The 24,248-nt window shown below is 51.9% G+C and overlaps 1 protein-coding gene across 4 annotated transcripts in view; it reads left to right on the plus strand.

Moving 5' to 3' along the window:
- Positions 1 to 952: 952 nt before the first annotated feature.
- UBTF (upstream binding transcription factor) overlaps positions 953 to 24,248 on the plus strand; it is a 34,138-nt gene continuing 10,842 nt past the window's right edge. The window contains exons 1-15 of one of the 4 annotated variants that reach the window (XM_089674514.1): positions 953 to 1,088; positions 10,582 to 10,678; positions 11,211 to 11,386; positions 14,509 to 14,592; positions 14,715 to 14,870; positions 15,103 to 15,167; positions 15,250 to 15,370; positions 16,686 to 16,796; positions 18,328 to 18,461; positions 20,166 to 20,307; positions 21,702 to 21,743; positions 21,852 to 21,965; positions 22,064 to 22,195; positions 23,719 to 23,829; positions 23,916 to 24,004. In XM_089674514.1, the coding sequence (XP_089530640.1) occupies positions 10,621 to 10,678; positions 11,211 to 11,386; positions 14,509 to 14,592; positions 14,715 to 14,870; positions 15,103 to 15,167; positions 15,250 to 15,370; positions 16,686 to 16,796; positions 18,328 to 18,461; positions 20,166 to 20,307; positions 21,702 to 21,743; positions 21,852 to 21,965; positions 22,064 to 22,195; positions 23,719 to 23,829; positions 23,916 to 24,004 (1,535 nt within the window). In that variant the 5' untranslated portion in view covers positions 953 to 1,088; positions 10,582 to 10,620. Of the gene's footprint in view, positions 1,089 to 3,392; positions 3,947 to 4,189; positions 4,414 to 10,204; positions 10,458 to 10,581; positions 10,679 to 11,210; positions 11,387 to 14,508; positions 14,593 to 14,714; positions 14,871 to 15,102; positions 15,168 to 15,249; positions 15,371 to 16,685; positions 16,797 to 18,327; positions 18,462 to 20,165; positions 20,308 to 21,701; positions 21,744 to 21,851; positions 21,966 to 22,063; positions 22,196 to 23,718; positions 23,830 to 23,915; positions 24,005 to 24,248 lie in introns of those variants that run through there. The other 3 variants (XM_089674515.1, XM_089674518.1, XM_089674516.1) reach the window with 3 other exon arrangements.

Genomic DNA, 24,248 nt, shown 5'->3' on the forward strand with positions numbered 1-24,248 from the left:
CTACAGATGTCAGTGCAGGCTGATCAATGCATGTCCCAGCCTACAGATGTCAGTGCAGGCTGATCAATGCATGTCCTAGCCTACAGATGTCAGTGCAGGCTGATCGGTGCATGTCTCAGCCTACAGATGTCAGTGCAGGCTGATCAATGCATATCCTAGCCTACAGATGTCAGTGCAGGTCCTAGCCTACAGGGTCAGCAGGGGGCCCCATGAGATGCCCCTGGTACCTTTTTCATAGGCTTTTTTGAGTTTGGGCAAGGACACAGGGGCCCCATGATCCCCTATTGCCCGGGGGCCCCATGAGTTGTCAGTCCGCCCGAGTGTCAGTGCAGGCTGATCAGTGTATGTCCTAGCAGCCATAGATCTGAGTGTCCCCTCTGCATGTGTCAGTGGAGCTCCATCTGCCGTGTATGGCAGCTGTCTGTGGTCGGTGCCAGCCGTCCTGTAGGTGAAGCTCAGTGTAGGCTCCTCCCCTTTCCCCGCCCATCAGTGATCACTGTCAGCGTTCATCCCGGACCGATCTCCTCCCGGATTGGTCGTATATCTCCGCCGACGAAAAGGGAGGCGGAGCCCGGAGGAGAAGAATGAGATTATATAGAGAGAGGAATACACAGAGCTCTCCAATGTAGAAGACAGTGCTGGGGGGGGCATGAGTGTGTGCACCCCCCCCCCCATCCATCCTGTAATAAAGACTCATCACCTGTGTGTACTGCGGGGCTGGGAGGGAGATGGGGGGCTGGCAGGGCTGTGTGGTGGCAGGACAGGCTGGCAGGCGTGGAGGGCTGTGTGGCTGGCAGGGCTGTGGAAGGACAGGCAGGAGATGGAAGGGAGGGAGCGCTGGCTGTGTGGCTGGAAGGAGGAGGAGGGCCGTGTGGCTGCGGTGGAAGGAGAGCCCTCTGGTTGGATGGCAGGGAGGGAAGGCTTGGTTGGCTGGCAGGCTGGAGCGGGGAGAGGACGGAGGGGGTCCGGCTGATTGGAAGGCGGCTCAGGCACGGTGGAGGCGGGGAAGAGGAGATCTCTGCGGGGACGGGGGAGAGGCACACCCGGGACCAGAGCCGAGCTGAGCGGAGGACGGAGGCTGCTCCGAGGTGGGTGGATCGCGGCTCTCCGGAGGCTTTATATCTCCCCGGGGGAGGGAAGAACGGCACCCCCGGTGAAGAGTGGGTCGGCCGGGCGGTGCAGTGTACCGGGAGGGGAGATCTCCTGCATGAGGATCCGTCGGTCCCCCCCGTTGTTGGGGCGGTGTACCGGGATAGATCGGTGTCCCCCACACACAGGATCGGTCGATCCCCCCGTTGTTGGGGAGGTGTACCGGGGTAGGATCGGTCGGTCCCCCCGTTGTTGGGGCGGTGAACCGGGTTAGATCGGTGTCCCCCCACACAGGATCGGACGGTCCCCCCGTTGTTGGGGCGGTGAACCGGGTTAGATCGGTGTCCCCCCACACAGGATCGGACGGTCCCCCCGTTGTTGGGGCGGTGTACCGGGATAGATCGGTGCCCCCCCCCACACAGGATCGGTCGGTCCCCCCGTTGTTGGGGTGGTGTACCGGGGTAGGATCGGTCGGTCCCCCCGTTGTTGGGGCGGTGAACCGGGTTAGATCGGTGTCCCCCCACACAGGATCGGACGGTCCCCCCGTTGTTGGGGCGGTGTGCCGGGGTGGATCGGTGTCCCCCACCGGTGGAAGACAAACTCCCCCGACTGTGGGTCGATCGGTCGCTCCCCCTGCGTAGCAGTGGACGGTGTACCGGGAAGAAGGGTAGATCGGTGTCCCCAGGAGGAGGTCGGTTCTCCCCGGTGGGGGGACAGATTGGAGTCCCCCCCGCCTAGTGGTGGACTGTAGATCGCTGAGCCCTGGCGGGCGGTACGGAATGATCGCCGGAGGAGGGGAGATCGGTGTCGGTCCTCCCTGCCGGGGTGGAGGGTTGACTGGGGATGGGTCGGTCCCCCCTGCCGGGCGGTGTACCGGGTTGGAGGATAGGTCGGTACCCCCCCCCCCCCTTTCATCCCCGGTGAAAGGGATGGGTCGGTCCCCCCTGCCGGGCGGTGTACCGGGGTGGAGGATAGGTCGGTTTTCCATCCCCGGTAGAGGGTAGGTCGGTATCCCCCCCCCCCATCCCCGATGGAGGGTAGGTCGGTATCCCCCCCCCATCCCCGATGGAGGGTAGGTCGGTATCCCCCCCCCCCATCCCCGATGGAGGGTAGGTCGGTATCCCCCCCCCCATCCCCGATGGAGGGTAGGTCGGTACCCCCCCCCATCCCCGATGGAGGGTAGGTCGGTACCCCCCCCCCCCCCATGGAGGGTAGGTCGGTACCCCCCCCCCCCATGGAGAGTAGGTCGGTATCCCCGATGGAGGGTAGGTAGGTCGGTATTCCCCCCCCCATCCCCGATGGAGGGTAGGTAGGTCGGTATTCCCCCCCCCATCCCCGATGGAGGGTAGGTAGGTCGGTATTCCCCCCCCCATCCCCGATGGAGGGTAGGTCGGTATTCCCCCTCATGGAGGGTAGGTCGGTATCCCCCCCCTCCTTCCCCGATGGAGGGTAGGTCGGTATCCCCCCCCCCCATCCCCGATGGAGGGTAGGTCGGTATCCCCCCCCCCATCCTTGATGGAGGGTAGGTCGGTATCCCCCCCCCATCCCCGGATGGAGGGTAGGTCGGTATCCCCCCCCCCCCCCCATCCCCGATGGAGGGTAGGTCGGTATCCCCCCCCCCCCATCCCCGATGGAGGGTAGGTCGGTATCCCCCCCCCCATCCCCGATGGAGGGTAGGTCGGTATCCCCCCCCCCCCATGGAGGGTAGGTCGGTATCCCCGATGGAGGGTAGGTCGGTATTCCCCCCCCCCCATCCCAGATGGAGGGTAGGTAGGTCGGTATTCCCCCCCCATCCCCGATGGAGGGTAGGTAGGTATCCCCCCCATCCCCGATGGAGGGTAGGTAGGTATCCCCCCCCCCCATCCCCGATGGAGGGTAGGTAGGTATCCCCCCCCCCCCCATCCCCGATGGAGGGTAGGTCGGTATCGCCCGTGGAGGGTAGGTCGGTCGTTATCCCCCCCCCCATCCGCGGTGGAGGGTAGGTAGGTCGGTACCCCCCCCCCCATCCGCGGTGGAGGGTAGGTAGGTCGGTACCCCCCCCCCCCCATCCGCGGTGGAGGGTAGGTAGGTCGGTACCCCCCCCCCCCATCCGCGGTGGAGGGTAGGTAGGTCGGTACCCCCCCATCCGCGGTGGAGGATAGGTCGGTCGGTACCCCCCCATCCGCGGTGGAGGATAGGTCGGTGTGTCTCCCCCCCCCCCTCCAGTAGAGGATAGATCGGTGTGTGTGTGTCCCCCCCATCCCCGGTGGTGGGTAGTTCGGTGTGTCCCCCATCCCCGGTGGTGGGTAGTTCAGTGTGTGTGTCCCCCATCCCCGGTGGTGGGTAGTTCGGTGTGTGTGTCCCCCATCCCCGGTGGTGGGTAGTTCGGTGTGTGTCCCCCCCATCCCCGGTGGTGGGTAGTTCGGTGTGTCCCCCCCCATCCCCGGTGGTGGGTAGTTCGGTGTGTGTCCCCCCCATCCCCGGTGGAGGAGAGATCGGGGTCTCCCCTTGCTGGGCGGTGTACCAGGGTGAAAGGTAGATCGGTATTCCCCATCCTTGGTGGAGGAGACATCGGGGTCCCCCATCCCCAGCAGAGGAGGGTAGGTCGGGGTCCCCCATCCCAGGTGGAGGAGACATCGGGGTCCCCCCCGGCGGGCGGTGTCCGTCGCGGTGCGGAGTGTAGCGGCGGGAGGAGGAGGAGGCGGCTCCCGCAGCTCCGTCTGGCCGGCTGCTGGTGCAGAGTCGCTGGGCGGGGAGAAGGAGCAGGCAGCGCCCCCCCTCCCCCGGAGCTCGCCATTACCCAGGGGCTGCCGCAGCGGCTTTGTCTCGGAGATCGGAGCCCCGGCTCAGCCTTTTGTCTTCGGGAAGCCGGATCAGGGTGAGTCCAGGCGGGGGGGATCCCCGGAGCTCTGCCAACCTCACCTACACCCCCCCATCGCCGCCTGCTTCGAGCCGGGGTCACCTCCAGGGAAGCGGGGGACAGCCCCGGCCACGTTGGAGATCGGATCGGGGGGGATGGAGGACGGATCGGGGGGGATGGAGGACGGATCGGGGAAGGGGGGGGGGTGATGGGAGAGGGACCGGGGGGACGATGGGAGAGGGACCGGGAGGACGGGTCGGGGGTGCCCGGCTCTCCCCTCCTCCCTTCCCCGGGCGCCGCTCTTGTTTTTCTCGGCCAGCCTGCTAGTTCCGCGCTGGGTCTGGTGAGGTCGCTCTCCGCCGACTCTCCGGCTCCTCCTCCTCCCTGCGGCCGGAAGGTGAGGCCGGGTAGCCGCTGTGTGCCCCTCGGGGAGGAGAGCGAGGAGATCGTGCTGGAGGACGGAGGAGCGCGACCGCCTTCCTCGGGTAACGATCGGGGCCGGAGGGAGGACCGGGCGGGGGGCCGGAGGGAGTACCGGGCGGGGGGCCGGACACGTGGTGGAGGGGGATCGGCCATGGTCGGGTCGGGGGGGATCGAGGAGCGCACACGGCCCGGGCTCCGATCACTCCCCTGGGAACCTGCTACCACGGATCGGGCGGGGGATTGAGTGTCTCCAGCGGCCGCCCATCTCCCTCCCCCGGGATCGCCTGTGATCGCCGCCATTTCCCGTCTCGGTGCCCGGTGAAGCTGCACATCCTCCCCGCACTGCTGCTTTCCGGATCCCGTCCCCCTCCCGGTGCTGGGCGGCCCCTGTGCTGGGAGGCGGGGGCCCCCTGCAGGCTAATCCGCGGAGATCACCGACCTCCGCCTGCCCTTCCATGGGGGAGGGGGGGTGATGTCACCGCCCGCAGCCCTCCCCATCCAACGCCACCCGCACCGGGCGCTGCCAATCAGCGGCCATTCCACCCCTCGCCATACACATCGCCCCAAATCTCCCGGCACTGCCCCCACCCGTCATTTCTAACATGGCCTCCCCTGCCCATCATACACTGGCCGATCAATGGCGTCCGATCCTAAAATCTCATCCCCTCCGGCACCATTCTTCCCATACATCTCTGAGAAGCTGCCGGAGGAGGCGGACTGTACCCCCCCCCCCCATCGCTGGCCTGTACGCTCCCTCTACCCCCCCCGTTATGACGTCATCTGCGTTCACAAAATTATCCATTGTCGTTTAAGGGAGGAAATTGTCACCTCTGTGGTTGAAAGCTGAACTGTCTGTGTTGCTGGAATGATGACTCGTGATTGCTGTAGATGGGTGTAGCGGGACAGACGATTATTGTGTAGAGCCAATTCAGTGACGTGCGCCAAGATGGCTGCAAAATGAAAGCTCATCCCCCGTCCATGTTGATGTTCGGTGACACGCATGAGTTAGGGTGTGAATAGGACGCGCTGGAAATGATCGTTTCTCAGATGTCCTTCCAGCGATCTGCATTTTAAAACCGTGCTAAAACACAGATCAGCGCACTGGTGGTGGTGGTGCAGGCATAGTACGACCTCGGCCTCCACTCATCGGGTGGTGCAGGCATAGTACGAACTCGGCCTCCAGTCATCGGGTGGTGGTGGTGCAGGCATAGTACGACCTCGGCCTCCACTAATCGGATGGTGCAGGCATAGTACGACCTCGGCCTCCACTCATCGGGTGGTGGTGCAGGCATAGTACGACCTTGGCCTCCAGTCATCGGGTGGTGGTGGTGCAGGCATAGTACGACCTCGGCCTCCAGTCATCGGGTGGTGGTGGTGCAGGCATAGTACGACCTCGGCCTCCACTCATCGGATGGTGCAGGCATAGTACGACCTCAGCCTCCACTCATCGGGTGGTGGTGCAGGCATAGTACGACCTTGGCCTCCAGTCATCGGGTGGTGGTGGTGCAGGCATAGTACGACCTCGGCCTCCAGTCATCGGGTGGTGGTGGTGCAGGCATAGTACGACCCCGGCCTCCAGTCATCGGGTGGTGGTGGTGCAGGCATAGTACAACCTCGGCCTCCAGTCATCGGGTGGTGGTGCAGGCATAGTACGAACTCGGCCTCCAGTCATCGGGTGGTGGTGCAGACATAGTACGACCTCGGCCTCCAGTCATCGGGTGGTGGTGGTGCAGGCATAGTACAACCTCGGCCTCCAGTCATCGGATGGTGCAGGCATAGTACGACCTCGGCCTCCACTCATCGGGTGGTGCAGGCATAGTACGATCTCGGCCTCCAGTCATCGGGTGGTGGTGCAGACATAGTACGACCTCGGCCTCCAGTCATCGGGTGGTGGGTGTTGCAGGCATAGTACAACCTCGGCCTCCAGTCATCGGATGGTGCAGGCATAGTACGACCTCGGCCTCCACTCATCGGGTGGTGCAGGCATAGTACGATCTCGGCCTCCAGTCATCGGGTGGTGGTGCAGACATAGTACGACCTCGGCCTCCAGTCATCGGGTGGTGGTGGTGCAGGCATAGTACAACCTCGGCCTCCAGTCATCGGATGGTGCAGGCATAGTACGACCTCGGCCTCCACTCATCGGGTGGTGCAGGCATAGTACGATCTCGGCCTCCAGTCATCGGGTGGTGGTGCAGACATAGTACGACCTCGGCCTCCAGTCATCGGGTGGTGGTGTTGCAGGCATAGTACAACCTCGGCCTCCAGTCATCGGATGGTGCAGGCATAGTACGACCTCGACCTCCAGTCATCGGGTGGTGCAGGCATATACGACCTCGGCCTCCAGTCATCGGATGGTGCAGGCATAGTACGACCTCGGCCTCCAGTCATCGGGTGGTGGTGGCACAGGCATAGTACAACCTCGGCCTCCAGTCATTGGGTGGTGGTGGTGCAGGCATAGTACGACCTCGGCCTCCAGTCATCGGGTGGTGGTGGTGCGCAGGCATAGTTGACCTTGGCCTCCAGTCATCGAGTGGTGGTGGCGCAGGCATAGTATGACCTCGGCCTCCAGTTATCAGGTGGTGCTGGTGCTGGTGCAAGCATAGTTGACCTCGGCCTCCAGTCATCAGGTGGTGCTTGCTCAAGCATAGTTGACCTTGGCCTCCAGTCATCGAGTGGTGTTGGCGAAGGCATAGTTGACCTTGGCCTCCAGTCATCGAGTGGTGTTGGCAAAGGCATAGTACGACCTCGGCCTCCAGTCATCGGGTGGTGGTGGTGGCGGCGCAGGCATAGTATGACCTCGGCCTCCAGTCATCGAGTGGTGGTGGCGCAGGCATAGTACGACCTCGGCCTCCAGTCATCGAGTGGTGGTGGTGGTGCAGGCATAGTATGACCTCGGCCTCCAGTCATCGAGTGGTGCTGGCGCAAGCATAATTGACCTTAGCCTCCAGTAATTGAGTGGTGGTGGCGCAAGCAGAGTGGACCTTGGCCTCCAGTCATCGAATGGTGGTGGCACAGGCATAGTACGACCTCGGCCTCCAGTCATCGGGTGGTGGTGGTGGCACAGGCATAGTTGACCTTGGCCTCCAGTCATCGAGTGGTGGCACAGGCATAGTACGACCTCGGCCTCCAGTCATCGGGTGGTGGTGGCGCAGGCATAGTTGACCTTGGCCTCCAGTCATAGAGTGGTGGTGGCGCAGGCATAGTATGACCTGGCCTCCAGTCATCGGGTGGTGCTGGCACAAGCATAATTGACCTTGGCCTCCAGTCATCGGGTGGTGCTGGCGCAAGCATAGTTGACCTTGGCCTCCAGTCATCGGGTGGTGGTGCTGGCGCAAGCATAGTTGACCTTGGCCTCCAGTCATCGAATGGTGGTGGCGCAGGCATAGTACGACCTCGGCCTCCAGTCATCGGTTGGTGGTGGCGCAGGCATAGATTGACCCCGGCCTTCAGTCACGTGTAGTGGTGGCCAGGGGCGGACTGACCATTTGGAAACTCTGGCACCGACCGAGGGCCCGTGGTCAGTAGGGGGCCCCATGAGATGCCCCTGGTACCTTTTTCATAGGCTTTTTTGAGTTTGGGCAAGGATACAGGGGCCCCACGATCCCCTATTGCCCGGGGGCCCCATGAGTTGTCAGTCCGCCCCTGGTGGTGGCACAGGCATGGAATGGCCCCAGCCTTCAGTCATTGAGAATGAGCACAGCACACACGGTCTGACCTCGGCCTTCCACCATTGAGAATAGCTAAAGGTCGCACCTGCACCACTGTCATGTGAATGATTCATTCTGAAGGCCGAAGTCATTCTCTGCTTGCACCCTCATGTAAAGAGAAATGTAAACATCAACAGCGTGCAGTCAGCTGAAGAAGCGGCGATGCATAACGACCCCGGCGTTCAGTCTCTCAGAATGAGGCGATCGTGTGGCGGCAGCGCAGGCATAGAACGACCTTGGCTTTTGGTTGTTTTGCACCTCATTCAAGGGGAGATGTAAACACCAAGCATGTATAATCAGCTGAAGCAGTGGTGGCACAGAAGGAGCTCGGCCTTCAGTCATTCTGCACCTCATTCAGGGGGAGATGTAAACCCCAGACATGTATAATCAGCTGAAGCAGTGGTGGCACAGAAGGAGCTCGGCCTTCAGTCATTCTGCACCTCATTCAGGGGGAGATGTAAACACCAAGCATGTATAATCAGCTGAAGCAGTGGTGGCACAAGAGCTCGGCCTTCAGTCATTCTTTACCTCATTCAGGGGGAGATGTAAACACCAGACATGTATAATCAGCTGAAGCAGTGGTGGCACAGAAGGAGCTCGGCCTTCAGTCATTCTGCAGCTCATTCAGGGGGAGATGAGGTGGAGGTGGGGCATAATGACCTTGGCCTTCATTCAGAATAACTAAAGTCCCAAGGACATTCTGTGCCTGGGCCGCCGCTACATGGATGACTGGAAGTCAGGGTCGTTCTGTGCTTGCACCCTCATTTAGAGGGAGATGTAAACATCAACAACGTGTAACACTCTGAGGCGGCGGCGGTGGTGCAGAACGATCCCGGCCTTTAGTTCTGAGTGAGTTATGTCATGGCAGCGGTCTTCAGTCATCCTGAATAAGTTATTCATGCACAGCTACAGAATGACCTCAGCTCTCAGTTATTCTGAAGGCCAAGATCAGTCTACTCCTGCGGCCTCATTCAGGGGCAGATGTGACTCATATGCAGGCCATACATGGTTCGAATTCTGAACGATTTTCGCACGAAAATCGTACCTAAGAATAATCGGCTGTTAGTGGGGCAATGGCATCAGCTGATTTTAGTGGTTCCTCCCCATTTAGTTTATCGGGCATGCTGGAAAATTTGTGAAAAACAACAGATTTTCGAAATCATTGGTGGCACCATCGGATTAGAGAACGAACGATGGTTCGATTTTCGGACGAAAAATCGTTCGGAATTCGAACCATGTATGGCCTGCATTAGCCATGTATTATCAGCTGAGGTGGCAACAGCGCAAATCCCCTTGTCTTGAGTTATTTATGTGGTGGCACAGAACACAGAATGACCCCGGCCTTTAGTCATTCAGAACCGACCCCCCCCCCATTATTTAATTATAAGGGAAAACTGTATATGATAACCCGCCAACACCACCACCATCCTCAACAGGCCAACATTGTCGCTGAGGGGTCACCAGCTGCTTCTAAAATCAAGCTGGTCATCAAGGACTCTGCTGCCCGATAACCAGCTAGTAAGATCCCTGCAAGGTGCAGACCACCTCTCTGGGTGCTGACCAGGAGCAGACCGCCTCTCTGGGTGCTGACCAGGAGCAGACCGCCTCTCTGGGTGCTGACTAGGAGCAGACCGCCTCTCTGGGTGCTGACCAGGAGCAGGCCACCTGACTGGGTGCTGACCAGGAGCAGGCCGCCTCTCTGGGTGCTGACCAGGAGCAGGCCGCCTCTCTGGGTGCTGACCAGGAGCAGGCCGCCTCTCTGGGTGCTGACCAGGAGCAGGCCGCCTCTCTGGGTGCTGACCAGGAGCAGGCCGCCTCTCTGGGTGCTGACCAGGAGCAGGCCGCCTCTCTGGGTGCTGACCGGGAGCAGGCCGCCTCTCTGGGTGCTGACCGGGAGCAGGCCGCCTCTCTGGGTGCTGACCGGGAGCAGGCCGCCTCTCTGGGTGCTGACCGGGAGCAGGCCGCCTCTCTGGGTGCTGACCGGGAGCAGGCCGCCTCTCTGGGTGCTGACCGGGAGCAGACCGCCTCTCTGGGTGCTGACCGGGAGCAGACCGCCTCTCTGGGTGCTGACCGGGAGCAGACCGCCTCTCTGGGTGCTGACCGGGAGCAGACCCCCTCTCTGGGTGCTGACCGGGAGCAGACCGCCTCTCTGGGTGCTGACCGGGAGCAGACCGCCTCTCTGGGTGCTGACCAGGAGCAGACCGCCTCTCTGGGTGCTGACCAGGAGCAGACCGCCTCTCTGGGTGCTGACCAGGAGCAGACCGCCTCTCTGGGTGCTGACCAGGAGCAGACCGCCTCTCTGGGTGCTGATCAGGAGCAGACCGCCTCTCTGGATAATGACCAGCAGCAGACCACCTCTCTGGATGATGACCAGAAAGAAGTTCTGGGGCGTTGCACAGGTCAAGCAAGCCCAACAGCCAATCGTATATCAACCTTTGTTGCAGACCGGTCTATATTATGAGTTTGTTCCTTGCATTCCTGTTAGCGATTGGTCCTACTGACTTGTCTTATCTTATTTTACAGACTCGCCTAATTTGGTGCTAAGGTTCCGCCCAGCAAAGGATGAACGGAGCAGCTGGTGGGCAAACCAACACCACCATGACTGCCCCAAACGATCAAGGTAAGGAGACCAGGGGTTGCTTGGTACTGCTTGGCGTTGACTGCCAGCTCTGGAAGTTCTACGGTTGCCTAGGGGCGATCAGTAGACTACAAGGGATCTGGCTCACTCTAGTGGTAGTACTCTGAAGTTCTGAATTAAAGCGAAACTCCCAATTTAGTGGCGGAAAAATAAATTGTCATCTCCAGGGCAAGGTATGACGTCAAAAGATATTTCAAAGTTCCCACCTGTATCTGGCCAGTGAACTGGCCTAAAGGGAGTTGCTGTAATCAGATTATAAATTCTAGTGTTCTAGAAATGATTCAATCCCTGGAAGTCTATAGGAAGACATCCGTTCCATCTGTTTAGTAACCAATTGTGACTCCTAGCGATCAAACCCTAATTACCCAAGTTACCTCTTCTGCTTCCATTTTGCATGGGTCTACACGTAAAAGCAAAATACATGACCGATCTACACACGAGTTGGACACCCTTACCAATAGAGATGTTGATTTACATGTTCCTTTTTTTTTTTTTTTATCCTTCTTTCTCCCAGACCAATGGTCCCAAGAAGACATGCTCACTCTCCTGGAGACAATGAAGTCTCTCCTACCAGGTCAGGACAACACTAAGTTCAAGACCACCGAGTCCCACCTGGATTGGAACAAGTTGTCCTTCAAGAACTACAACGGGTCCATGTGCCGCCAAAAGTGGACTGAGATTTCAAATGAGGTAGAGTAGAGGACTGAGAGTATTCCAGATTTATGTTTAGAATGTCGGAGAACAGCCTTTCTCAACGAGTTCCTTCAGAGGTTAAACATGGTTTCTTGAACAATGAGCACGTTCTTACTCTCTGATATATTATTTATTTATTATAGGTACTTATAGAGTGCTGTCATATATATTGTATATTCACATCAGTCCCTAACCCTCAAGGGGCGTACAATATAGAGTCCCTAGCTTACATTCGTACATACACATACTAGGGCTAATTTAGACAGGAGCCAATTCACCTACCAGCATGTCTTTGGAGTACCCGGAGGAAACCCACGCAGGAAAAGGGAGAACATGCAAACTCCAGGCAGGTGGTGCCGTGGTTTGTATTTGAACCAACAATCCTAGTACTACCAGGTGGAAGTGCTATCCATTTAGCCACTGTGATGCCCATATATATATATAATCAATGCCACCCTGCATTCTGACCACCACTGTAAGGAGCATTCTTCCCACTGACTACCAATATGAGGAGCATTCTGATCGCAATGTAAGGAGCATTCTTTCCATTGACCACCAAGGTAAGCCTTCTTTCCATTGATCACCAGACTCCCCACTGAACCCTATGCTAATGTACTGTGAGCTATAGATAGTGTAAATATTTACGGGGTTGCCTAACCACGAATGTAAGGGTTATTCTACCCACTGACCACCAATGTAAGGATCATTCTACCCACTGACCACCAATGTAAGGGTCATTCTACCCACTGACCACTAATGTAAGGGTCGTTCTTCCCTCTGACCACCAATGTAAGGGTCATTCTACCCACTGACCACTAATGTAAGGGTCGTTCTTCCCACTGACCACTAATGTAAGGGTCATTCTACCCACTGACCACTAATGTAAGGGTCGGTCTTCCCTCTGACCACCAATGTAAGGGTCATTCTACTCACTGACCACTAATGTAAGGGTCATTCTACCCACTGACCACCAATGTAAGGGTCATCTACCCACTGACCACTAATGTAAGGGTCATTCTTCCCTCTGACTACTAATGTAAGGGTCATTCTTCCCTCTGACTACTAATGTAAGGGTCATTCTTCCCACTGACCACTAATGTAAGGGTCATTCTGACCACTAATGTAAGGGTCATTCTTCCCACTGACCACCAATGTAAGGGTCATTCTTCCCACTGACCACCAATGTACGGGTCATTCTACCCTCTGACCACCAATGTACGGGTCATTCTACCCACTGACCACTAATGTAAGGGTCGGTCTTCCCTCTGACCACCAATGTAAGGGTCATTCTACCCACTGACCACAAATGTAAGGGTCATTCTACCCACTGACCACTAATGTAAGGGTCATTCTTCCCTCTGACTACTAATGTAAGGGTCATTCTTCCCTCTGACTACTAATGTAAGGGTCATTCTTCCCACTGACCACTAATGTAAGGGTCATTCTGACCACCAATGTAAGGGTCATTCTTCCCACTGACCACCAATGTAAGGGTCATTCTACCCACTGACCACCAATGTAAGGGTCATTCTACCCACTGACCACTAATGTAAGGGTCATTCTTCCCTCTGACTACTAATGTAAGGGTCATTCTTCCCTCTGACTACTAATGTAAGGGTCATTCTTCCCACTGACCACTAATGTAAGGGTCATTCTGACCACCAATGTAAGGGTCATTCTTCCCACTGACCACCAATGTAAGGGTCATTCTTCCCACTGACCACCAATGTACGGGTCATTCTACCCTCTGACCACCAATGTACGGGTCATTCTACCCTCTGACCGCTAATGTAAGGGTCATTCTACCCTTTGACCGCTAATGTACGGGTCATTCTACCCTCTGACCATCAATGTACGGGTCATTCTACCCTCTGACCACCAGTGTAAGAAAGATTCTTCCCACTGACCACCACACTAGTGTACTGTGAGCTATAGATACTATAATTATTAGTGGGGTTGCTTAAGACCAGAAAGTTCTTTCAAGGGTTCCTCCATGTTTAAAAGGTTGAGAAAGTCTGGTGTAGAAGAACAAGTGACTGGTCCAGCTGGGGTTGTTCCTCAGAACCTGGAAGGACAGTTTTGCACAACAAATACGGAGGGCTCTTGGCACTTTGATGTAAAGCAGATTTAATGAGTGCCTGTATCCTATGGTGCCTTTATTGTTGTAGCTGAACTTCAAATCGGCTAAACAGATTCCAGGTGCATCAAAACAGAAGGTATAAAAAAGTCCTACAGTTTTTTTTTTTTTTTTAAGAAAGGAGCTACAGCCTAAGTAGAAAAGCTTGTCCCCTGTCACTCAATCTAAATGAGCCAGAGACCAGAGAGATCAGTCCAAAGTCTGACAGGGTTTGCTCTTCTGTCTCTTTTGATAAATAACAAAACTTCAGCGCTAATAAAGTATAAACGTAAAAGTCCAAATAAATCTCAAGTAAATGAGACAGGTTGTAGAAGAAGATTCTGGCGTCATAAACCGTCACCAAAACACCCGAATAGATAAGCCCCTTACCGGACGTTCAGGCCGTATACCGGTCAATATGCGCAATAAATAAGAAATCACTGAAGCAGGTAATTTTCACTAGGAATCCTCCTTTTAAGATGATGAATAATCCTCCTCTTTAAAGATCTTCAAGAGCAGGAAAAACTCCTATCTGGTGATCAAATAAGGGATATAAAACAAAAGCAACTCATAGTGTAGTAATTCAGCAAAAGTTTGACCAATTTAATAAAGGATCCACATACATCAAGCATTAAAACAACCAGCATTGAATGTGATATGTTTCAAACCGAAAATATGGCCGCCGTCCCTCCAGAACGTGGTGAGGTCACACGCCAAAGCTCCACCCAACGGGTTTCGTCATCAGAAAGACCTGTAATGCTCTTGGACTCCTTTTGCCATGTATTTCATGTTTATTTGTAAAACTATGATTGTGTATGTTTCTATATAAGCATTTGTTTAGTGTTGCTTATAAAATGCCTACAAGGACCGTATCTTGCAGGAATCATACAAAAGGGTGGTGGGATCTACCACCAAGTGCCTGCCCCCCTCAACATTTCATTTGCTTCAAGACTACAGGGACTCTTCCATATAGTAATATGAACTCATGCAATATCACTTGCAGGTCAGGAAGTTTCGGACGCTGACAGAATTGATTCTGGATGCAGAAGAACATGTGAAGAATCCGTACAAAGGAAAGAAACTGAAGGTGAGCAAACATTTGACAATATTCTCCATTGTTGACCTTTTGAGACTTTCATTTCAACCTTGCTTCAGATCAGCCAGAACACACTAAGCACCTCAATCTTTGTCTTCCATGTCATCTTCCAGAAACATCCTGAGTTTCCCAAGAAGCCCCTGACTCCCTACTTCCGCTTCTTTATGGAGAAGAGAGCTAAATATGCCAAGCTGCATCCAGAGATGAGCAACTTGGACCTCACCAAGATCCTGTCTAAAAAATATAAAGAGTTACCAGAGAAGAAAAAGGTAAGCTAGCACAGCATCTGCTTGGCATGGATTGACCTTTGAAAGTGAGATACCTGGCAGACCTAAACACATATGGACAGTTATAGTTTTGAACATGTGACTTTGAATAAATATTTTTTTGTTTTTCAATGAGCCATTTAAGCTGTGCTTCAACTAGTAATCCAGCCTTTAGCTTTGGATGAAGCTGCTTTTAAGGTTTGCATGACCCAGGAATCTCATATTGTCTTTCCAGATGAAATACATCCAAGATTTCCAGAGAGAGAAGCAGGACTTTGAAAAGAACCTGGCAAGATTTAGGTGACTAGGGTTAATTTACAACTTGACAGCCAGGACTACAGAGTCAGTTTGTCTTTTGCCTAATTTTCCTTTGTGTGTACAGGGAGGAGCATCCAGACCTCATGCAGAACACGAAGAAATCGGACATCCCTGAAAAGCCCAAGACTCCTCAGCAGCTGTGGTACAACCACGAGAGGAAGGTCTACCTTAAGCTGAAACCTGATGTAAGTGTTACTCATTGTCTATAGCAGGGATTCTCAATCAGGGTTCCTCCAGAAGTTGTTAGGGGGCTGACTGACCTCTCATCGTATGGTGCCTCCATAGTTCCATGTCCATGAGGTCTGCCACTGTCTGTGGCATTCTGACCACCACTGTAGGAATTTATTTTTCCTACTGACCCCAAATGTAAGGTGCTTTCCTCCCACTGACCTCTAATGAATTAATTTTTGTAGAGGTTCTCAAAGACGTGAAGATTATTTCAAGGGGTCCTCTGGGGTAAAAAAGTTGAGAAAGGCATGTAAACCTGTCAGAGGTCTAACCAAGTCTTGGCTTGGACTAGAAAAGGATTCAGTTTGGCCCAAAGACTGACTCTACAGACCACTGTAGAGTCAGTCTTTGGGCCAAACTGAATCCTTTTCTAGTCCAAGCCAAGACTTGCTTAGACCTCCTGAAAGTTTACATGTCTGTAGCTACAACCAAAGCTCCCAGGAGGAGTGCATGTAACCCTTCCAAACTGGAGCTATCCCCTTCATGCCTGCAGTCTGTAGCTTAATGTTCTCAGCCACGGTTCCCCATGCGGAGAGAATCTGTATTCCATGTGATCTAGGAGCAACACTCCACTGTGGGTGCCCCTGATAATGAGAATGTGCTGTCACTGGTCTCAAACAAATGACTGGAAACTAGTCTTCATTGTTCCCAATGCGACCAATCATGGCGACTGCATGAAGTTTGTTTATAAACAAACCTGCCCGCTTAACCACTTCAAGTCCGGACACTTTCACCCCCTTCCTGCCCAGGCCAATTTTCAGCTTTCAGCGCTATCACACTTTGAATGACAATTGTGTGGTCATGCAACACTGTACCCAAATGAAATTTTTAGAATTTTTTTGAGACACATAAAACTTTCTTTTGGTGGCATTTATTCACTCTTTGGATTTTTATTTTTTTGCAATTTAAATGAAAAAAAACAAATATATTTTAAAAATAAATTTGTTTTTATTATAAACTTTTGCAAATAATCTTTTTTCATAAATCTTGGCCAAAATGTATTCAGCTATCTTTCTGGTAAAAAAATAACCAACTTCAGTTTATTAAAAAAAAAAAACAACATATTTTTAAAAAAAAAATTTTTACATTTTGATTATTTTTTATATATTATTATTTGTGTATTTATTTTTTACAAACTGTCACACTCAATGATTCAAGGTATGTCATGCAATGATTCCCCCCCCCCCCCATATTGTCCAAGGCGTTGTGTGTTGAAATGAATGTCTTCTTGGTTGAGTACATTGGAGGGTAAAGCCTTGTCTTTGATTGCAGGCCAGCACTAAAGATGTGAAGGATGCTTTAGGAAAACAGTGGTCACAACTTTCAGATAAGAAGCGTCTAAAGTGGATTCACAAAGCACTTGAACAGCGCAAACTCTATGAGGTAATGGTGTTGACTCCAGCCAAAACCCATGGTGTGGGAAAGGGTTAAAATCATTGTCAGGTTAGTATCGCGGTGTCCCTACTGGGGTTAGGTAACCCAGATTCCTTTCTCAGTGATAGGGTGTCACCAGGACAGGAAGAGATGGTAAATCTCCGGGGAGACCGGATATAGTGAATGCTGGGTCCGGGGAGAGCGGATATAGTAAATGCAGGGTTCGGGGAGACCGGATATAGTGAATGCGGGGTCCGGGGAGACCGGAAATAGTGAATGCAGGGTCCGGGGAGACCGGAAATAGTGAATGCAGGGTCCGGGGAGACCGGATCTAGTGAATGCAGGGTTCGGGGAGACCGGATCTAGTGAATGCGGGCTCCGGGGAGACCGGATCTAGTGAATGCGGGGTCCGGGGACACCGGATCTAGTGAATGCGGGGTCCGGGGACACCGGATCTAGTGAATGCGGGGTCCGGGCAGACCGGATCTAGTGAATGCGGGGTCCGGGCAGACCGGATCTAGTGAATGCGGGGTCCGGGCAGACCGGATCTAGTGAATGCGGGGTCCGGGGACACCGGATCTAGTGAATGCGGGGTCCGGGGACACCGGATCTAGTGAATGCGGGGTCCGGGGACACCGGATCTAGTGAATGCGGGGTCCGGGGACACCGGATCTAGTGAATGCGGGGTCCGGGGACACCGGATCTAGTGAATGCGGGGTCCGGGGACACCGGATCTAGTGAATGCGGGGTCCGGGGACACCGGATCTAGTGAATGCGGGGTCCGGGGACACCGGATCTAGTGAATGCGGGGTCCGGGCAGACCGGATCTAGTGAATGCGGGGTCCGGGCAGACCGGATCTAGTGAATGCGGGGTCCGGGGAGACCGGATATAGAGAATGCAGGGTCCGGGCAGACCGGATATAGAGAATGCAGGGTCCGGGGTTTATTAACACTTTAAAAGTTTAGTCTAGGAGGCCACAAAAAGGAGCTTTACTTGCATCCACTCCTCCTGTAGCTGTCTCTCTTCTCTACTCCCCTACGCTCTGGCAGTGGACTGTCTCTTGGTGTTTCCACATCCAGTGCAGGGCTATGGGCTCTGAATTGGTCATGATGGCATCAGAGGGCACCAGAGCACCGGGGAGAAGAAGCTGCGGGGAGCCTGCAGGAGCAAAGGATTGAGTAAGTCAAAGTTTTTTGCAGTCCTCTAGACATAATAATTTTGCCCTTGTGTGAGGGCAGTCCTTCTGCGATGAAGCTTTTTTGTTTTCCCCGGAGTTCAGCTTTATATAAAAATAAGTAACTGCTGGATTTAGGCTTTCATAAATATTATATTAAGACGGATTAATGCCATGAAACCTTCAATACTGCTTTCTATTGGTGGAAGTGCTAAAAGGTCTCCGACTGCGGAGAACACAAAACACAACCTGATTGGTTCTGTTGGGACAAGACAGACAGTTCAAATTTCAGAAAGATGCGGGTGTGATTGCAGAAGTCGTTTCTCATGTTTACCGTGTATTTCGTTTTTGTTATCCTTCTACAGAACGCGATGAGGGAGTACATTCAGAAGCACCCAGAGATGAATATTTCCGAAGAGGGCATCACCCGCTCTACACTGACCAAGGCAGAGCGCCAGCTTAAAGACAAGTTTGATGGTCGGCCCACTAAACCCCCTCCGTAAGTCATTCGCATGGAGTTGGGGTGTTCCTGCAGAGCAGATTTAACATGGTATTCAAGCCTAACAATGACTAGTCTAAAAAAATGTTTCCTCCCCCCACTCCTACCTATCCTGCCTACCCTGTGTAAAATATCTATACCCTTATCCTCCCCCCCCCCCCCCCTTTTTTTTTTCCAATGGTCTGCTTCAGTCAAGTCACATAATCCTGCAGCTCCAGCTCTCCTGTGTCAAGTAGCACTCGACAAAGGCTGGGAATTCCGGGAGCCGTAATGTCACCCATGTACTCCCATGGCCCATCTGTTGTCTTCGCTCCCTCCTCTTCCCTGCAGCAGCTCACTGACACAGGGAAGCTGGAGCTGCAGGATCATGTGACTTGACTGAAGCAGACTGAAAAAAAAGGGGGGGGGTTAATATATAGAATTTACACAGAGTAGGCAGGATGGGGGGGGCATTTTTTAGACTACTGTTTAGGCTTGAATACCATGTCAAATCAAACAATAACTAGTCCTAAATATGTTCCTTCCCCCACTCCTACCTATCCTGCCTACCCTGTGTAAAATCTGTATACTTCCCCCCCCTTTTTTTTTTTTTTTTTTTTTTTTTTGTAGTCTGCTTTAAGCTAGTCACATGATCCTGCAGCTCCAGCTTCCCTGTGCCAGTGAGCGGCTGCTGCCCCTTTTTCTTGTTGTTGTTTACTTTTTGTTTTTTTTAATTAAATTTTTTTTAGTCTACTTCATTCAATTCACGAAATCCTGCAGCTCCAGCTCTCCTGTGTAATGTAGCACTTGACAACGACTGGGAATTCTGGTAGCCGTAATGTCACCCATGTGCTCCCATGGCCAGCTGTTGTCTGCGCTCCCTCCCCTTCCCTGCAGTAGCTGCTCACTGCAACAGGGAAGCTAGAGCTGCAGGATCATGTGACTTGACTGAAGCAGACTAAAAAAAAAAAGGGGGTTAATATAGATTTTGCACAGAGTAGGTAGGAGTGGGGGGAGAGAACATTTTTAAGAATAGTGTTAGACTTGAATTCCATATTAAATCAAACACTAACTAGTCCTAAATATGTTCCCTCCCCCACTCCTACCTATCTTGCCTAACCTGTGTAAAATCTGTATACTTACCCCTTTTTTTGTAGTCTGATTTAGGCTAGTCACATGATCCTGCAGCTCTAGCTTCCCTGTGTCAATTGAGTGTCTGCTGTCCCTTTTTTTTTTTCTTTTCTTTCTGCTTTAGGCTAGTCACATGATCCTGCAGCTCCAGCTCTCCTGTGTCAGTGAGCATCTGCTGCCCCTCCTTTTTTTTTTTTTTTTTGTAAGTCTGCTTTAGGCTAGTCACCTGATCCTGCAGCTCCAGCTTCCCTGTGTCCGTGAGCAGCTGCTGCAGGGGAGAGGAGGAAGCGCAGACAACGGGCTATGGGTGACATCACGGGTCCCAGAATTCCCAGCCGTTTTAGAGCTGGAATAAATACTGAAGGGTTTTATATGAGTACATACATTCATCAGGATGAATCTGATCATTTATAAATGTTTTGTGGTGTTCCTTGGCATACTTGTACCAAATGGCGGAAAGTATGATTTGCTGCAGTTGACATCTGTGAATTGCGCATTTCCCAGTGGTGTTGCTGTTGGTAGCGTGCGTCAAGCATCCTGATTCTGTGAGATCCAGGTCGTGTTTAATGCTATGGCCTTTATTTCCCCTTACAGAAATAGCTATTCCATGTACTGTGCAGAGCTGATGGCCAACATGAAGGATGTGCCCAGTACAGAGCGCATGGTGCTGTGCAGTCAGCAGTGGAAGCTGCTCTCCCAGAGGGAAAAGGATGCTTATCACAAGAAGTGTGAGCAGGTAATCTCATCCTGACCTGACAGTGTTTGTGGTCTAACTTCATTGTGATTGGAGGCTTCAGCAAAGGTAGTGTGAGAAGCCTGCTGAATCTCCTATCAGGTGATTATGTAAAATGCGCAGTAGAGGTCTTCTCCTTCCTCCAACCTGCGACTCGACAGTGAAGCGGAAGATCCCTGAACGCATATCTTTGTCACTCTGCTCTCTCATGCTATCAGCATGCTCCTAGCTCTGTGGAACTGGCTTTTAGTGCTGCTTCCCCACCTCCAGTATGAGCTTTGCTGTATTGGTGACTGAAATCTGACATTGTAAAATTTAGGTACTTAAACTGCTTGCACAAATATATTTTACGTGGTAGTAAACCTCAGACATAGTCTGGCTGAAAAAAGACAAAAGTTCATCCAGTTCAACCAAAAAAAAAAAGAAAAAGTTATAATCCTTTACCCACAGTTGATCCAGAGGAAGGCATGAGATATGAAAAAAGGGTATATCCCTCTATAGTGTGTACTTGTCTCTATCCAGAGCACTGAGTGTCATTTCTGTCTGCTGCCTCCTTCCTCTGCTATGTGTATGAGTCACTTCTGATGCGTTTTCCTGACACCAAGAGAAAAATTGGTGACAAGGAAGGGAGCTGCAGCACACAACCTGTGATTTGACAATCTCAGCTCTGTTCCCGTAAACTGTGTAGAGGGGGTTGTTTCTCTTTCCTCCAATCCGCTCTCAGAGCTCTCCTCACTGACATAACTTCAGCTCTCCGCCCCCTGCTTTTCAGCGCTGAGAGGTGCTGTGTAAATTCTTCGCTTTGAATGGATGTAGGGGAAAACAGCTGTAGATAAACAGGTACAACTTACGTAGGAGGATTTGTTTCATCTCTGTGTATCACCTGAGGCCAGTCATTTCACTGGGTATATGGAAGGGTTTAAAACCACTTTAAGGATTTATTAATAAATACAGGCAATGTTGGCTGTTGGGGGATGTCTGTTGTTTTTTTGGTTTTTTTTTTTTTTTTTTTATATTTTTATTAATTTTAATATTACAAAATCCAACATTATTCCAATCATTACAGATTTAAAAAAAAAAGATACATTTTGCCTATTCCCCCCCAATTTCCCACATTTCATTTTACTATTTTCTTTTTCTTCTTGCTATCAGGGGATGTCTTGAACCTGTTTTTAGAGTAGCTGCAATAGAAGCAAATCGACCAATAATGTGATTCCCACATGATCATGTGTTGCTAGGTGGGAGGGGCTAGACCAGCATGTTGTCAGATGTTGAGTAAAGCATTGTTGTGCATCTTATTAGAGTCTCCTTACAGAGGAGCAGATGGATCTGTGTGCCGGTTGTGTCATTACATCAAAGTAAATTTTTCCATCCATTTACTTTTCTCCTCCGCACAGAAAAAGAAAGAATATGAAGTGGAATTAATGCGTTTCCTCGAGGTGAGTCTTTATTTTGATCTAAAAATGTGCTGATGTGCTACAGTCCATCCTATCAGGACCAGTGCTGCGACTGTTTTGGTTCAACAATAGACGATTTTGCTTTTGTAGACTCTTCCAGAGGAGGAACAACAGAGGGTCCTGGCAGAAGAAAAGATGGTCAGCCTGAACAAGAAAGTAACAAGCACTCCTGCCTCCAAGTTGGCAGCCCAGGAAGCAGCAAAGGTGAGCGACCAATGTGACGGCTGGCACCTTTTCGGCATTTTTATTTCAAGTTCTTCGTGTTCTGATAAATGTCAAAATTGCATTTTTCCTCTGCTCAGGCAAAGAACAAATCTGGACAGCAAGATAAAAAGAAAGGTGCAGATGAGAGGGGGAAACTTCCTGAACCACCAAAAACGGCTGAAGAAATTTGGCAACAGAGTGTGATTGGAGACTACCTTGCTCGATTTAAGGTGAACTAGAAAAAGTCGTTGTTTTACTCCTCTAGAGACGCGTTACAGGAGAGTGGTCACAAATCTGCTTTCTGTATTTATTTATTGCATCACCAGTCAGTACCTGGTAGTGTTGGCTTTCTCAATCTACGTCCTCCTGGAGGGAGCGACTTTCCCTATCACTGGAAACAAAAGAACATCACCCACTGACGTCCCTCCACCAATTCAGGAGCCACCTTGTATTTTTGTCAATGAATACTAGGCAGGTTCTGATTAGCCGAGGTGGAGATCATGATGTCAATTTCCCCTCCTCTACATCTCAGCCAATCAGAGCCTACCTGCCATTGGAAACAAAAGAACATCACCCACTGAAGTCCCTTAACCAATTCAGGAGCCACCTTGTTTTTTGTCAATGAATACTAAGCAGGCTCTGATTGGCCGAGGTGGAGATCATGTCGTCGATTTCCCCTCCTCTACATCTCAGCCAATCAGAGCCTACCTGCCATTGGAAACAAAAGAACATCACCCACTGACGTCCCTTAATCAATTCAGGAGCCACCTTGTATTTTTGTCAATTAATACTAGGCAGGCTCTGATTAGCCGAGGTGGAGATCATGATGTCAATTTCCCCTCCTCTACATCTCAGCCAATCAGAGCCTACCTACCATTGGAAACAAAAGAACATCACCCACTAATGTCCCTCCACCATTCAGGAGTCACCTTGTATTTTTGTCAATGAATACTAGGCAGGCTCTGATTGGCCGAGGTGGAGATGATGTCAATTTCTCCTCCTCTACATCTCAGCCAATCAGAGCCTACGTAGTATTCATTGACAAAAGTTCAAGGTGGTTAATGAGTGGTGTAGGGATGGGAGGGCTCGGCTCTCTTCTGTTCCTGGCAGCAGAGGGTAGTTGCTTCTACCCCTCCTGAAGAGGACACCTCTACTACAGTGGATTGCAAGGGCCCCACCAGCCATAAAGTTGTGGCATGGTATCCATTGGTTTTAACCAAGCGGGGCCCATAGTAAGTCTGTCATCTCAAATTATTCCTGAAGTTCCACTTTAATGAATATGCAACTAACTCCATGTGTTCCGTAACAATTTTTCAAATTTGTCTGCTTTGGTTTGTATTTATTGAACCAAAGTGTAGTAATGTATTTGCAGCATTCAGAAATATGCTTTCTTTAAGCTGTTTTAAATTGCATTTCTTGCTTCGTCTTTGGAAGAAGAAAAATGGACGTGCACATCAGAAAGCCACCCGGTTCACAGAATGTCAGAAAGGCCTCAGCTCTGCCTCCTCCCACGCTACGGCCCCTTAACGCGTTTCATCCACTCATTGGTGTAGCCGTAGAGGTCTCTGAGTAAGCCTACAAGTGGCTGAAACGCGTTAGAGGGGCATGGCCTGAAAGGAAGCAGAACTAAGTTTTCCTTGCCATGTTCTACTGTACATCAACAGTTTCTGCACTCTGTTGTTAAATAAGTTCATCAGAGTAAAAAATATATTAACGGTTAGAGTAAAAATCCTTCCTTCTTATTTAATTCTAGAATGACCGAGCCAAAGCCCTGAAGAGTATGGAGACCACCTGGATGAACATGGAGAAGAAAGAAAAGATCATGTGGATCAAAAAAGCAGCTGAAGACCAGAAGCGATATGAGGTATTAAGAGATGACATGGCACGCGATCTATAAATCTATAGTTGAAAAGGGCGCCATCATTGGTTCTTATTCCTGCTTCTTTTCAGAGAGAATTAAGCGACATGAGGTCAGCTCCAGCAACCACAGCCGGTGGCAAGAAGATGAAGTTCCAAGGAGAACCCAAGAAAGCCCCAATGTACGTTTGTACAGTATTCCTTAACCTGTTTTATTATTGTTCTTGTTGGATGAGCAAAAGATCCTAGGCATGAGCCAATAGGAGATACACTGGGTGTACAGTTGCAAGGGGAGGTAGGTGGTCAGGATGGAGAAGGACCTTGAGTAGCGCAGTGAATTATGTGGGCATGTCTGCAGGAAAGCCATAAAGGTGCTTCACTTGTTAAGAGTTGAGGTCAGGTACATTGATGCCACTTATATGGGAA

The sequence above is a fragment of the Staurois parvus genome, unplaced genomic scaffold (genome assembly GCF_062004578.1).
Source record: "Staurois parvus isolate SC_StPar_1 unplaced genomic scaffold, SC_StPar_1.0 ptg000151l, whole genome shotgun sequence".
Classification (NCBI taxonomy): Eukaryota; Metazoa; Chordata; class Amphibia; order Anura; family Ranidae; genus Staurois; species Staurois parvus.